This window comes from Heterodontus francisci, chromosome 4 (genome assembly GCF_036365525.1).
Source record: "Heterodontus francisci isolate sHetFra1 chromosome 4, sHetFra1.hap1, whole genome shotgun sequence".
NCBI lineage: Eukaryota > Metazoa > Chordata > Chondrichthyes > Heterodontiformes > Heterodontidae > Heterodontus > Heterodontus francisci.
The window spans coordinates 829,187-843,540 of NC_090374.1; the positions used below are offsets into that span (position 1 = coordinate 829,187).

Genomic DNA, 14,354 nt, shown 5'->3' on the forward strand with positions numbered 1-14,354 from the left:
TAACCCCACAATTTAAGAAAGGGGAGAGAGAAAAAATGGGGAATGACAGAGCTTTTAATAGGGAAAATGTTAGAATCTGTTATCAAGGATGTGATAACTGGACGCTTAGAAAATAATATGATTGGGCAGAGTCGACATGGATTTGTGAAAGGGAAATCATGTTTGACAAATCTGTTGGAATTTTTTGACGATGTTTCTTGCAGCATAGATAAAGGAGAACCAGTGGATGTGGTATATTTGGATTTTCAGAAGGCTTTTGATAAGATCCCACACAAGGTTAGTTAACAAAATTAGAGCGCATGGGATTGGGGGTAATATACTGGTATGGATTGAGAATTGGTTAACAGACAGAAAGCAGATAGTCGGAATAAACGGTTAATTCTCAGGATGGCAGGCTGTGACTAGTGGGGTACTGCAAGGATCAGTGCTTGGGTCACAGCTGTTCATAATCTATATAAATGATTTGGATGTGGGGAACAATTGTAATATTTCCAAATTTGCTGATGACACAAAACTAGGTGGGAATGTAAGTTATGAGGAGGATGCAAGGAGGCTTCAAGTGGACTTGGACAGGCTAAATGAGCGGGCAAGAACATGGCAGATGGAATACAATGTGAATAAGTGTGAAGTGATCCACTTTGGTAGAAAAAAAACGAAAGACAGAGTATTTCGTAACTGGTGAGAAGTTGGGAAGTGTTGATGTCCAAAGGAACCTCGGTGCCCTGGTTCATGAGTCACTGAAAGCGAGTATCAAGGTGCAGCAAGCAATTAGGAAAGCAAATGGTAGGTTAGAATCATAGAAAGTTTAAGGCACAGAAAGAGGCCACTTAGCCCATCGTGTCTGTGCCGGCCGAAAAACGATCCACCTATTCTAATCCCACCTTCCAGCATTTGGTCCGTAGCCCTGCAGATTACGACACGTGAGGTGCATATCCAGACTCCTTTTGAATGAGTTGAGGGTTTCTGCCTCAATTACCCTTTCAGGCAGTGAGTTCCAGACCCCCAACACCCTCTGGGTGAAAATATTTTTCCTCATCTCCCCTCTAATTTTTCTACCAGTCACTTTAAATCTATGCCCCCTCGTCACTGACCTCTCTGCTAAGGTGAATAGACCCTTCACCTCCACTCTATCCAGGCCCCTCAGAATTTTGTACATTTCAATCAGATCTCCCTTCAGCCTTCTCAGTTCCAAGGAGACCAACCCCAGCCTATCCAATCTTTCCTCATAGCTGCATTTTTCCAGTCCTGGCAACATCCTCGTAAATCTCCTCTGTACCCTCTCTAGTGTAATTACAACCTTTCTGTAATGAGGTGACCAGAACTGCACACAGTACTCAAGTTGTCTGGAACCAGGGGACACAGTCTCAGAATAAGGGGCAGGCCATTTGAGACTGAGATGAGGAGGAATTTCTTCACACAGATGGTGGTGAATCTTTGGAATTCTCTACCCCAGAGGGATGTGGAAGCTCAATCATTGAGCATGTTCAAGATAGAAATCGAAGCTTTCTTAAAAAAAAATTCACCCAGAGGGAGGTGCATGTCTGGAACTCACTGCCTGAAAGGGTAGTAGAGGCAGAAACACTTAACTCATTGAAAAGGTGTCTGGATATGCACCTCAAGTGCCAGAACCTGCAGGGCTACGGACCAAATGGTAGAAGATGCGATTAGGCTGGGTGGCTCATTTTTCAGCTGGCTCAGACACGATGGGCTGAGTGGCCTCTTTCTGTGCCTTAAACTTTTTATGATTTCTATGGATACTAATGACATTAAAGGATATGGGGATAATGTGGGAAAGTGATGTTGAGGTAGATGATCAGCCATGATCTAATTGAATGGCAGAGCAGGTTGGACAGGCTGAATGGCCTACTCCTGCTCCTATGTTCCTTACCCTGGTACCAGGTCAGCGACAGCCTTTGGGACTCTCGATGGTGGCTGGAGAGGACACTATCCCCTGATTATAAAATCCCCCATTACGAATACATTTCTATTCCACTCTTCAGCTCCCTCCCCCTCCCCCCCCATTGGACAGCCTTCTGAGCTCTGTGTATATCTTCTTGGGTGTATGTGTATCTTGTTTATGGTGTCAGTAGAGGATGTTGGTGGGACATTTTGTGTGGGTTTAGTTGGGTGTGTGCATGAGTTGGGGTAGAGGGTGGGTGTGGGTGTTTGGTATGAAGTGTGTGTGTGTGTAGGATTTGTATATTATTTTAATCCTGTTCATTTTTTCCCAGTTTGAACAAATGTTGAAGCTTGCTCAAAGGTCAACAGATGAACTCTTCAACATTGCTTTATTTAACTGGCTGATCCAGGCAGATCTAATGGACAAGCTGCTGGAGGTAAGGAACTGCGGCTAAGTGAGAATGGCCTGTGACTGCAGCATTAAAGGCCTGCTCGGGTCTGCAAAAAAAAAACCCCGACCCGAGCCCAACAGAACCACATCTGGCTCGAGTCCTTCCATTTATTCCCGCGCGCGACCCAACCATCAGTTAACTTACCTTCCGTTTTTCACTTTGTTGCTGATCTGCACAAGCTTAAAATAACTGTAACAAAACTGCCTTTCTCGTCCAAAAATTAAATTAAGAGTGGAGCCACTTACCTGTGATAGAGCATGTCCGACTCGAGCCCGAATGCCGGACCCGGGAGCGCAACCCAATCCAACCTGAACCCAACACATGTCGTCGGCTTCGGGTAGGGTAGCAGGCCTTCATGCAGCATAGCTTCAAATTACTGGTAATCACGCCCCTTGTCTAAGTCAGTAACCATTTGGTTCCTTTACATGTGCCTGATCAGAAATGCTGACTTGTGTAATTGAACATAGAACAGTACAGGCCCTTCGGCCCACGATGTTGTGCCGAACCTTTAACCTACTCTAAGATCAAACTACCTACCTACCCTTCATTCTACGATCATCCTATCCAAGAGTCGCTTAAATGTCCCTCATGTATCTGCTTCTACTACCACCGCTGGCAGTGCATTCCACGCACCCACCACTCTCTGTGTAAAGAACCTACCTCTGACATCTCCCCGAAACCTTCCTCCAATCACCTTAAAATTATGCCCCCTGGTGATAGCCCTTTCCACCCTGGGAAAAAGTCTCTGACTATCCACTCTATCTATGCCTCTCATCATCTTGTACACCTCTATCAAGTCACCTCTCATCCTTCTTCGCTCCAATGAGAAAAGCCCGAGCTCCCTCAGCCTTTCTTCATAAGACATGCCCTCCAGTCCAGGCAGCATCCTGGTAAATCTCCTCTGCACCCTCTCTAAAGCTTCCACATCCTTCCTATAATGAGGCGACCAGAACTGAACACAATATTCCAAGGATTGACTGTGGCATGTTTGCCCCACCTTGTCCTGTTTGACCCCACTGCCCTGTTCACTGCAGTTGACCTCACATCTCTGCTCCATAGTCTGAACTTTAAATAGAGACAGTATTTATGCAGCAATAGCTGCTCTCTTGGTGTCACTCTGATCGCTAGGATTCTACATAGCAGCACATTCCACTTCTGACCCCTAGCGCGACCTTTGGTGGTGCCCACCCCCCCCCCCCCCCCCCAACTAACAACTCCATCTCTGGCTGTCCCTATCCCCCACTCCCCCCAACAACTCCATCTCTGGCTGTCCCTATCCCCCACTCCCCCCAACAGCTCCATCTCTGGCTGGCCCTATCCCCCACTCCCCCCAACAACTCCATCTCTGGCTGTCCCTATCCCCCACTCCCCCCAACAGCTCCATCTCTGACTGTCCCTATCCCCCACTCCCCCCAACAGCTCCATCTCTGGCTGTCCCTATCCCCCAGTTCCCCCAACAACTCCATCTCTGGCTGTCCCTATCCCCCAATCCCCCCAACAACGTCCTTCATCGGATGGGGTATTGAGTACAAGAGTTGGCAGGTCATGTTACAGTTGTATAAGACTTTGGTTCGGCCACATTTGGAATACTGCGTGCAGTTCTGGTCGCCACATTACCAAAAGGATGTGGATGCTTTGGAGAGGGTGCAGAGGAGGGTCACCAGGATGTTGCCTGGTATGGAGGGCGCTAGCTATGAAGAGAGGTTGAGTAGATTAGGATTATTTTCATTAGAAAGACGGAGGTTGAGGGGGGACCTGATTGAGGTGTACAAAATCATGAGAGGTATAGACAGGGTGGATAGCAAGAAGCTTTTTCCCAGAGTGGGGGATTCAATTACAAGGGGACACGAGTTCTAAGTGAAAGGGGAAAGGTTTAGGGGGGATATGCGTGGAAAGTTCTTTACGCAGAGGGTGGTGGGTGCCTGGAACGCATTACCAGCGGAGGTGGTAGACGCGGGCACGATAGCGTCTTTTAAGATGTATCTAGACAGATACATGAATGGGCATGAAGCAAAGAGATACAGACCCTTAGAAAATAGGCGACATGTTTAGGTAGAGGATCTGGATCGGCGCAGGCTTGGAGGGCCGAAGGGCCTGTTCCTGTGCTGTAATTTTCTTTTTTCTGTGTTCTTTGTTCCATCTCTGGCTGTCCCTATCCCCCTGGTAGATGAAGTTCAATGCGGAGAAATATGAAGTGAATAATTTTGGTAGGAAGAACATGGAGAGACAATATAACATAAAAAAGTTGCAGGAGCAGGGTGGGTTATATGTGCAAAAGTCATTGAAGGTGGCAGGACAGGTTGAGAGAGTGGTTAATGAAGCATACAGTATCCTGGGCTTTATTACTAGAGTACAAGAGCAAGAAGATTATGTTGAACTTGTATAAGACACTAGTTTGGCCTCAGCTGGAGTATTGCATCCAGTTTTGGGCACCACACTTTAGGAAAGATGTGAAGGCATTGGAGAGAATGTAGAAAAGATTCATGAGAATGGTTCCAGTGATGAGAAAGTTCAGTTATGAAGATAGATTGGAGAAGTGAGGACTGTTTTCCTTGGAGAAGAGAAGGCTGAGAGGTGACTTGATAGAGGTATTCAAAATCATGAGGGGTCTGAACAGAGTAGATAGAGAGAAACTGTTACCACTCGTGAAAGGATTGAGAACGAGAGAGAACAGATTTCAAGTATTTGGGAAAAGAAGCGAAAGTGACATGAGGAAAAACCTCTTCACACAGAGAGTGGTTCAGATCTGGAATGCGCTGCCTGAGAGTGTGGTGGAGGCAGGTTCAATTGAAGCATTCAAAAGGGAATTCGACAGTTATATGAAAAGGAAGAATGTGCAGGGTTACGGGGAGAAGGCAGGGGAATGGCATTAGGTGAATTGTTCATTAGGAGAGCTGGTGTAGACACAATGGGCTGAATGGCCTCCTCCTGTGCTGTAACCATTCTGTGAATAATTGCACACCCCTGCTTTTTCCCCACAGCCTTGTAAATCCTCCCTCTTCAAAAATTTATCCAGTTCCCATTTCAAAGTGAGAATTGAATCTGCTTCCATCAATCTTTCAGGCAGTGCATTCCAGATCATCAAAACACGCTGTATAAAACACAAAATGGTTCCTTGTCGGATCTGCATCTTTGAATAATTTTCTTAAATCTGTGTCCTCTGGTTACTGACCCTCCTGTCAGTAGAAACAGTTTCTACTATCAAAACCATTCATGATTTGAACACCTTTATCAAATCTCCTCTTAACCTTCTCCACTCGAAGGAAAACAATTCAAGTTTCTCGAACATATAAACAGCAAGCGCTGGAAATACTCAGGTCAGGCAGCATCTGTGGAGAGAGAAACAGAGTTAACGTTTCAGGTCGCTGACCCTTCATCAGAACTGGGAAAGTTTCTCTAGTCTCTCTATTTAACAGAAGTCTTTCAGCCCTGGTATGATTCTAGTAAATCTCTTGTACACCATCTCTAAGGCCTCGATATCCTGTCCTCAAAGTGTAATTTCACACTTCCCTGCATTAAAATTCATCAGCCTGTGTCTTCCCATGTCATCAGCCTGTGTATTCCTGAAGTCTGTTACTATCCTCCTCATTATTTGCTACATTTCTGAGTGTAGTGTTATCTGCAAACTTTGAAGTAGTACCCTGTATCTCCAAGTCATTAATGTGTATCAAAAAGAGTGCTAGTCCTAACGGCCACCCCATATGAAACATCACTGTACACTTCACTCCAGTTTGAAAAGCAACCATTCACCACTACGCTCTGCTTACTGTCCTTCAGCCAATTTATATCCTCACTGCCACTGTTCCCTTAATCCCATCGGCTTTTATTTTGTTACCAGGTCTATTAATGTGGTACTTATCGAACATCTTCTCAAAGTCCATATACATAACATCAACCACAATACTCTTATCAAACCTCTCCATTACGTCATCAAAGAACTCAATAACAATTAGTCAAACACTATTTTCCTTCAGTAATCTGCGCTGACCTTCAGTTGTTAGCCCATACTTCTCCAAATGCCAATGAATTTTCACAGAATAATACAGTGCAGAAGAGGCCCTTCGGCCCATCAAGTCTGCACTGATGCATTAAAGACACCTGACCTGTCCACCTTATCCCATTTGCCAGCACTTGGCCGATAGCCTTGAATGTTATGACGTGCCAAGTGCTCATCCAGGTACTTTTTAAAGGATGTGAGGCAACCTGCCTCTACCACCCTCCCAGGCAGGGCATTCCAGACCGTCACCACCCTCTGGGTAAAAAAGTTCTTCCTCAAATCCCCCTTGAACCTCCCACCCCTCACCTTAAACTTGTGACCTCTCGTAACTGACCCTTCAACTAAGGGGAACAGCTGCTCCCTATCCACCCTGTCATGCCCCTCATAATCTTGTACACCTCGATCAGGTCACCCCTCAGTCTTCACTGCTCCAGTGAAACAACCCAAGCCTATCCAACCTCTCTTCATAGCTTAAATGTTCCATCCCAGGCAGCATCCTGGTGAATCGCCTCTGCACCCCCTCCAATGCAATCACATCCTTCCTATAATGTGGCGACCAGAATTGCACACAGTACGCCAGCTGTAGCCTTACCAAAGTTCTATACAACTCCAACATGACCTCCCTGCTTTTGTAATCTATGCCTCGATTGATAAAGGCAAGTGTCCCATATGCCTTTTTCACCACCCTATTAACCTGCCCTTCTGCCTTCAGAGATCTATGGACAAACACGCCAAGGTCCCTTTGTTCCTCAGAACTTCCCAGTGTCAGGCCATTCATTGAATACTTCCGTGTCACATTACTCCTTCCAAAGTGTATCACCTCACACTTGTCAGCGTTAAATTCCATCTGCCACTTTTCTGCCCATTTGACCATCCCGTCTATATCTTCCTGTAACCTAAGACACTCCACGTCACTGTTAACCACTCGGCCAATCTTTGTGTCATCTGCAAACTTACTGATCCTACCCCCCACATAGTCATCTATGTCGTTTATATAAATGACAAACAATAGGGGACCCAGCACAGATCCCTGTGGTACGCCACTGGACACTGGCGTCCAGTCACTAAAACAGCCGTCTGTCATCACTCTCTGTCTCCTACAGCTAAGCCAATTTTGAATCCACCTTATCAAGTTACCTTGTATCCCATGTGCATTTGCTTTCTTGATAAGTCTCCCATGTGGGACCTGGTCAAAGGCTTTGCTGAAATCCATGTAAACTACATCAACTGCACTACCCTCATCTGCACACCTGGTCACATGCTCAAAAAAGTCAATCAAATTTGTTAGGCATGACCTCCCTCTGACAAAGCCATGCTGACTATTCCTAATCAAATTTTGCCTCTCCAAGTGGAGATAGATTCACTCCTTCAGAACTTTCTCCAATAGTTTCCCTATCACTGACGTGAGACTCACTGATCTGTAGTTCCCTGGCTTATCTCTACAACCTTTCTTAAATAGTGGGACCACATTAGCTGTTCTCCAGTCCTCTGGCACCTCCCCCGTGGCCAGAGAGGAATTAAAAATTAGGGTCAGAGCCCCTGCAATCTCCACCCTCGCCTCCCACAGCATCCTGGGACACAAATCATCCGGACCTGGAGGTTTGTCCACTTTGAAGCCTTCCAAAACCTCCAATACCTTGTCACTCCCTATGACAATTTGCTCAAGAACCTCACAGTCTCTCTAAGTTCCATATCTACATCCTCATTCTGTTGGGTGAAGACAGATGTGAAGTATTCGTTCAACACCCTACCAATGTCCTCTGGCTCCACCCACAAATTTCCCCCTTGGTCCCGAATGGGTCCTATTCTTTCCCTGGTTATCCTCTTCCCATTGATATACTTATAGAATATCTTGGGATTTTCCCTACTTTTACCAGCCAGAGCTTTCTCATGTCCTCTCTTTGCTCTCCTAATTGCTTTCTTAAGCTCCATCCTACACTTTCTGTACTCCACTAATGCTTCCATTGATTTGCTCTCCTTGTATTTGTTAAAAGCCTCTCTTTTCCTTCTCATCATACCCTGAATGTTTCTGGTCATCCATGGTTCTCTGGGCTTGTTGCTCCTACCTATTACCCTGGAGGGAACATGTTGGGCCTGTACCCTCCCCATTTCCTTTTTGAATGCCCCGCACTGCTCTTCTGTAGATTTCCCGACAAGTAACTCTTTCCAGTCTACCTTGGCCAGATCCTGCCTTATTTTACTAAAATTCGCTCTCCCCCAATCCAAAACCTTTTTTTGCAACTTGTCTATTTCTTTCTCCATAACAAGCTGAAATTGGACCATGTTATGATCACTATCACCAAAATGCTTCCCCACCAACACATCAAACACCTGTTCAGCTTCATTCCCCAGAATTAGGTCCAGCACTGCACCCTCCCTTGTTGGATCCTCTACATATTGAGCTAAAAGTTCTCCTGTATACATTTTAAGAACTCCACTCCAACTCTGCCCTTAACACGGTGACTATCCCAATTAATGTTGGGAAAGCTGAAATCACCTAATATAATTACCCTATTATTTTTACACACCTCTGCGAATTGCGCACATATTTGCTCCTCAATTTCCCACTGACTATCTGGGGGTCTCCAATAAGCATCTAGCTATGTGGCTATCCCTTTTTATATTCCTAAACCCGACCCATAAAGCTTCATTTGATGCCCCCTCCAAGATATCATCTCTCCTTACTGCAGTAACTGACTCCTTAACGAATATTGCAATGCCCCTTCCTCTTTTACCCCCTCCTCTGTCTCGCCTGAAGATTCTGTATCCCTGGATATTGAACTGCCAATCCTGCCCCTCCCTCAACCATGTCTCCGTGATGGCTACTCTATCACAATTCCAAGTGTCAATCCTTGCCCTTTACTCATCCGTTTTACCTGCAATACTCCTGGCATTAAAGTAGAGGCCTTCCATCCTGGTCTTACTCCCTTGAAACTTACTTCCACTGTATTCCCTCTGACTTGTTTGCTTTCCTGTGTTTAGCTGTGTCCCTATTCTGCGAGGAGTCTGCGTCCCCTCCCCCTGCCAAATTAGTTTAAACTCCTCCCAACAGCACTAGCAAACCCGCCAGCAAGGATGTTAGTCCCCCTCTGGTTCAGATGTAGACCCTCCCGCTTGTACAGGTCCCACCTTCCCCAGAAACGGTCCCAGTGGTCCTGGAATCTAAAATCCTCCCTCCTGCACTAACTCTGTGCATCTATGCTATTCTTCTATTTCTATTGACTCACTTAGTGCTAGGGGCTTGGATGGGGCAGAATTTGTGAGGAGCATCCAGGAGGGCTTCTTGAAACAATATGTAGATAGTCCAACTAGGGATGGGGCCGTACTGGACCTGGTATTGGGGAATGAGCCCAGCCAGGTGGTCTAAGTTTCAGTAGGGGAGCATTTCGGGAACAGTGACCATAATTCCATAGGTTTTAAGGTACTTGTGGATAAGGATAAGAGTAGTCCTCGGGTCAAGGTGCTAAATTGGGGGAAGGCTAAATATAACAATATTAGGCAGGAACTGAAGAATTTAGATTGGGGGCGGCTGTTTGAGGGTAAATCAACATCTGACATGTGGAAGTCTTTCAAACGTCAGTTGATTAGAATCCAGGACCAGCATGTTCCGGTGAGAAAGAAGGATAAGTTTGGCAAGTTTCGGGAACCTTGGATAATGCGGGATATTGTGAGCCTCGTCAAAAAGAAAAAGGAAGCATTCGTCAGGGCTGGAAGGCAAGGAACAGATGAATCCCTTGAGGAATATAAAGACAGTAGCAAGGAACTTGAGCAAGGAGTCAGGAGGGCTAAAAGGGGTCATGAAAAGTCATTGGCAAACAGGATTAAGGAAAATCCCAAGGCTTTTTATACGTATATAAAGAGCAAGAGGATAACCAGGGAAAGGGTTGGCCCACTCGAGGGCAGAGGAGGGAATCTATGTGTGGAGCCAGAGGAAATGGGCGAGGTACTAAATGAGTACTTTGCATCAGTATTCACCAAAGAGAAGGACTTGGTGGATGATGAGTCTAGGGAAGGGAGTGTAGGTAGTCTCGGTCATGTCGTTATCAAAAAGGAGGTGGTGTTGGGCGTCTTGCAAAGCATTAAGGTAGATAAGTCCCCAGGGTCTGATGGGATCTACCCCAGAATACTGAGGGAGGCAAGGGAAGAAATTGCTGGGGCCTTGACAGAAATCTTTGCATCCTCATTGGCTACAGGTGAGGTCCCAGAGAACTGGAGAATAGCCAATGTTGTTCCTTTGTTTAAGAAGGGTAGCAAGGATAATCCAGGAAATTATAGGCCGGTGAGCCTTCCCTCAGTGGTAGGGAAACTATTAGAGAGGATTCTTCGTGACAGGATTTACTCCCATTTGGAAACAAACGAACCTATTAGCGAGAGGCAGCATGGTTTTGTGAAGGGGAGGTTGTGTCTCACTAATTTGATTGAGTTTTTTGAGGAAGTGACAAAGATGATTGATGAAGGAAGGGCGGTGGATGTTGTCTATATGGACTTCAGTAAAGCCTTTGACAAGGTCCCTCATGGCAGACTGGTACAAAAGGTGAAGTCACATGGGATCAGAGGTGAGCTGGCAAGATGGATACAGAACTGGCTCTGTCATCGAAGACAGAGGGTTTCAGTGGAAGGGTGCTTTTCTGAATGGAGGAATGTGACTATTGGTGTTCCGCAGGGATCAGTGCTGGGACCTTTGCTGTTTGTAGTATATCTAAATGATTTGGAGGAAAATGTAGCTGGTCTGATTAGTAAGTTTGCGGACGACACAAAGGTTGGTGGAGTTGCAGGTAGTGATGAGGATTGTCAGAGGATACAGCAGGATATAGATCGGTTGGAGACTTGGGTGGAGAAATGGCAGATGGAGTTTAATCCGGACAAATGTGAGGTAATGCATTTTGGAAGGTCTAATACAGGTGGGAAGTATACAGTAAATGGCAGAACCCTTAGGAGTATTGACAGCAGAGAGATCTGGGCGTACAGGTCCACAGGTAACTGAAAGTGGCAACACAGGTGGATAAGGTAGTCAAGAAGGCATACAGCATGCTTGCCTTCATCGGTCGGGGCATACAGTATAAAAATCGGCAAGTCATGCTGCAGCTGTACTGAACTTTAGTTTGGCCACACTTAGAATATTGCATGCAATTCTGGTCGCCACACTACCAGAAGGACGTGGAGGCTTTGGAGAGGGTACAGAAGAGGTTGACCAGGATGTTGCCTGGTCTGGAGGGCATTAGCTATGAGGAGAGGTTGGATAAACTCGGATTGTTTTCACTGGAACGACGGAGGTGGAGGGGCGACATGATAGAGGTTTACAAAGTTATAAGCGGCATGGACAGAGTGGATAGTCAGAAGCTTTTTCCCAGGGTGGAAGAGTCAGTTACTGGGGGACATAGGTTTAAGGTGAGAGGGACAAAGTTTAGAGGGGATGTGCAAGGCAAGTTCTTTACACAGAGGGTGGTGAGTGCCTGGAACTTGTTGCCGGGGGAAGTGGTGGAAGCAGGTACGATAGCGACGTTTAAGAGGCATCTTGACAAATACATGAATAGGATGGGAATAGAGGGATACGGTCCCCGGAAGTGCAGAAGGTTTTAGTTTCGGCAGGCATCAAGATTGGTGCAGGCTTGGAGGGCCGAATGGCCTGTTGCTGTACTGTTCTTTGTTCTATACTCGCCAGCACGTGGCACTGGGAGTAATCCAGAGATTACAACCCAAGAGGTCCTGCTTTTTAGTCCACTGCCTAACTCCCTGAATTCTTGAGGCAAGACCTCATCCCTCTTTCTACCTCGGTCATTGGTACCAACATGTACCATGACCTCTGCCTCATCACCGTCCCCATTCAGGATGCCCTGCGGCCGTTCAGTGACATCCCGGACCCTGGCACCAGGGAGGCAACGCACCATTCTGGAGTCACGTTGACGGCCACAGTCGCGATTATCTGTTTCCCTGACTATAGAATCCCCTATTACTATTGCTCTTCCTCTCTTTCCCCCTTCCTGTTCAGACAGGCTGCTTGTGGTGCCAGAAGCTTGGCTCTGTCCGCATTCCCTGGAGGAACCAGCCTCATCAGCCTCCAAAATGGAATACCGATTTGCAAGCGGGACCCCAGGGGACTTCTGAACTACCTGCCTGATTCTCTTGGACTGCCTGGTCACCCATTCCCTTCCTTCCTCAAGTCCCTTCAGCTGCAGTGTGACCACCTCTCTATACGTGCTATCCACAATGCTCTCAGACTCGCGGATGCTCCACAATGTTTCCAGCCGCCGTTCCAGTTCTGAAACCCGAGCTTCCAGGAGCTGCAGCTGGACACTTCCTGCACACATGCTGGTCCCGGGGACTGGAAATGTTCCCGGATTCCCACATGCAGCAAGAGGAGCAAACCACGGCTTTAAGCTCTCCTGCCATGGCTAAACCCTTTAAATTTAAAACTTTGGAAGACTATTATAATTTTAAAAAACAACTAAGTCTTGCTCAAACAATGACTTACAATTCAATCCAGTTTGAAAAATACCCACCAGGACTTACTCACCAGTCAATTTTGTATCAGATTATTGTCTCTGAAAGTTTCCCCACCACCAACATTGGGCGAACTGGTCTGCAGTTGCTAGGTTTATGCCTTGCACCTTTTTTAGACAGGATGTAACATTTACACGTTACCATCCCATATCTATGGAGGATTGGAAGATTGTGGCTCGAGCCTCTGCAATTTTCATCCTTCCTTCCCAAAGTAAACTAGGATGTATCCCATCTGGACTGGGTGACTTGTCTACTTTGACAACTGCTAAACTTGTCCAAGTCAGTAATATCGATTGAAAATAGCTGAGGTCTCAGCACCGATGCTTGCGACACTCTGCTAGTTACAGTCTGCCAACTTGAAAGTATTCTTTTTATCCCGACCCTTTGCCAATCCTTCATCCACGGTAATATATTACCCCCAACTCATGAGCCCTTAGCTTGCCGATTAATTGTTTATGTGGCACCTTATTGAATGCCTTTTCCCTTTGGATTATTTGCCCTACCAGTTACATCCTAAAAAACTCTAAGCTAGGTATGACTCCAACCTGCAGAGAGTTTTCGCCAGATTCCCATTGACTCCAGTTTTGCCATACTCAGTCAAATGCTGCCTTGATGTCGAGGGCAGTTGCTTTCACCTCACCTGTCAAGTTCAGCCCTTTTGTCCATGTTTGAACCAAGGCTGCAATGAGGTCAGGAGTTCAGTGGCCCTGACGGAACCCAAACTGAGCGTCACTGAGCAGGTTATTGCTAAGCAAGCGCCGCTTGATGGTACTGTTGATGATACCTTCCATCACTTGACTGATGGTTGAGAGTAGACTGATGGGGTGATAAGAACATAAGAACTCGGAGCAGGAGTAGGCAATTCAACCCCTCGAGCCTGCTTCGCCATTCAATACGATATGGCTGATCTCATCTCTGCCTCAACTCCACTTTCCTGCCTGTTCTCCATAACCCTTCAACCCATTCTTCTTTGGCCTCCTTATCTCGAGAGACAATGGGTAAGCGACTGGAGGTGGTCAGTGGTGTGTGAAGCAGTGCCTGGAGTGGCTATAAAGGCCAATTCTAGAGTGACAGGCTCTTCCACAGGTGCTGCAGAGAAATTTTGTTTGTTGGGGCTGTTACACAGTTGGCTCTCCCCTTGCGCCTCTGTCTTTTTTCCTGCCAACTGCTAAGTCTCTTCGACTCGCCACACTTTAGCCCGCCTTTATGGCTGCCCACCAGCTCTGGCGAATGCTGGCAACTGACTCCCACGACTTGTGATCAATGTCACAGGACTTCATGTCGCGTTTGCAGACGTCTTTAAAGCGGAGACATGGACGGCTGGTGGGTCTGATACCAGTGGCGAGCTCGCTGTACAGTGTGTCCTTGGGGATCCTGCCATCTTCCATGTGGCTCACATGGCCAAGCCATCTCAAGCGCCGCTGACTCAGTAGTGTGTATAAGCTGGGGATGTTGGCTGCCTCGAGGACTTCTGTGTTGGTGATACGGTCCTGCCACCTGATGCC

The 14,354-nt window shown here is 46.6% G+C and overlaps 1 protein-coding gene across 2 annotated transcripts in view; it reads left to right on the top strand.

Moving 5' to 3' along the window:
• Window positions 1–14,354, top strand: part of nup155 (nucleoporin 155) — a 560,589-nt gene that overhangs the window by 420,712 nt on the left and 125,523 nt on the right. For both annotated transcript variants that reach the window (XM_068029070.1, XM_068029071.1), the window contains one exon: window positions 2,232–2,336. In XM_068029070.1, the coding sequence (XP_067885171.1) occupies window positions 2,232–2,336 (105 nt within the window). The remainder of the gene's footprint in view (window positions 1–2,231; window positions 2,337–14,354) is intronic.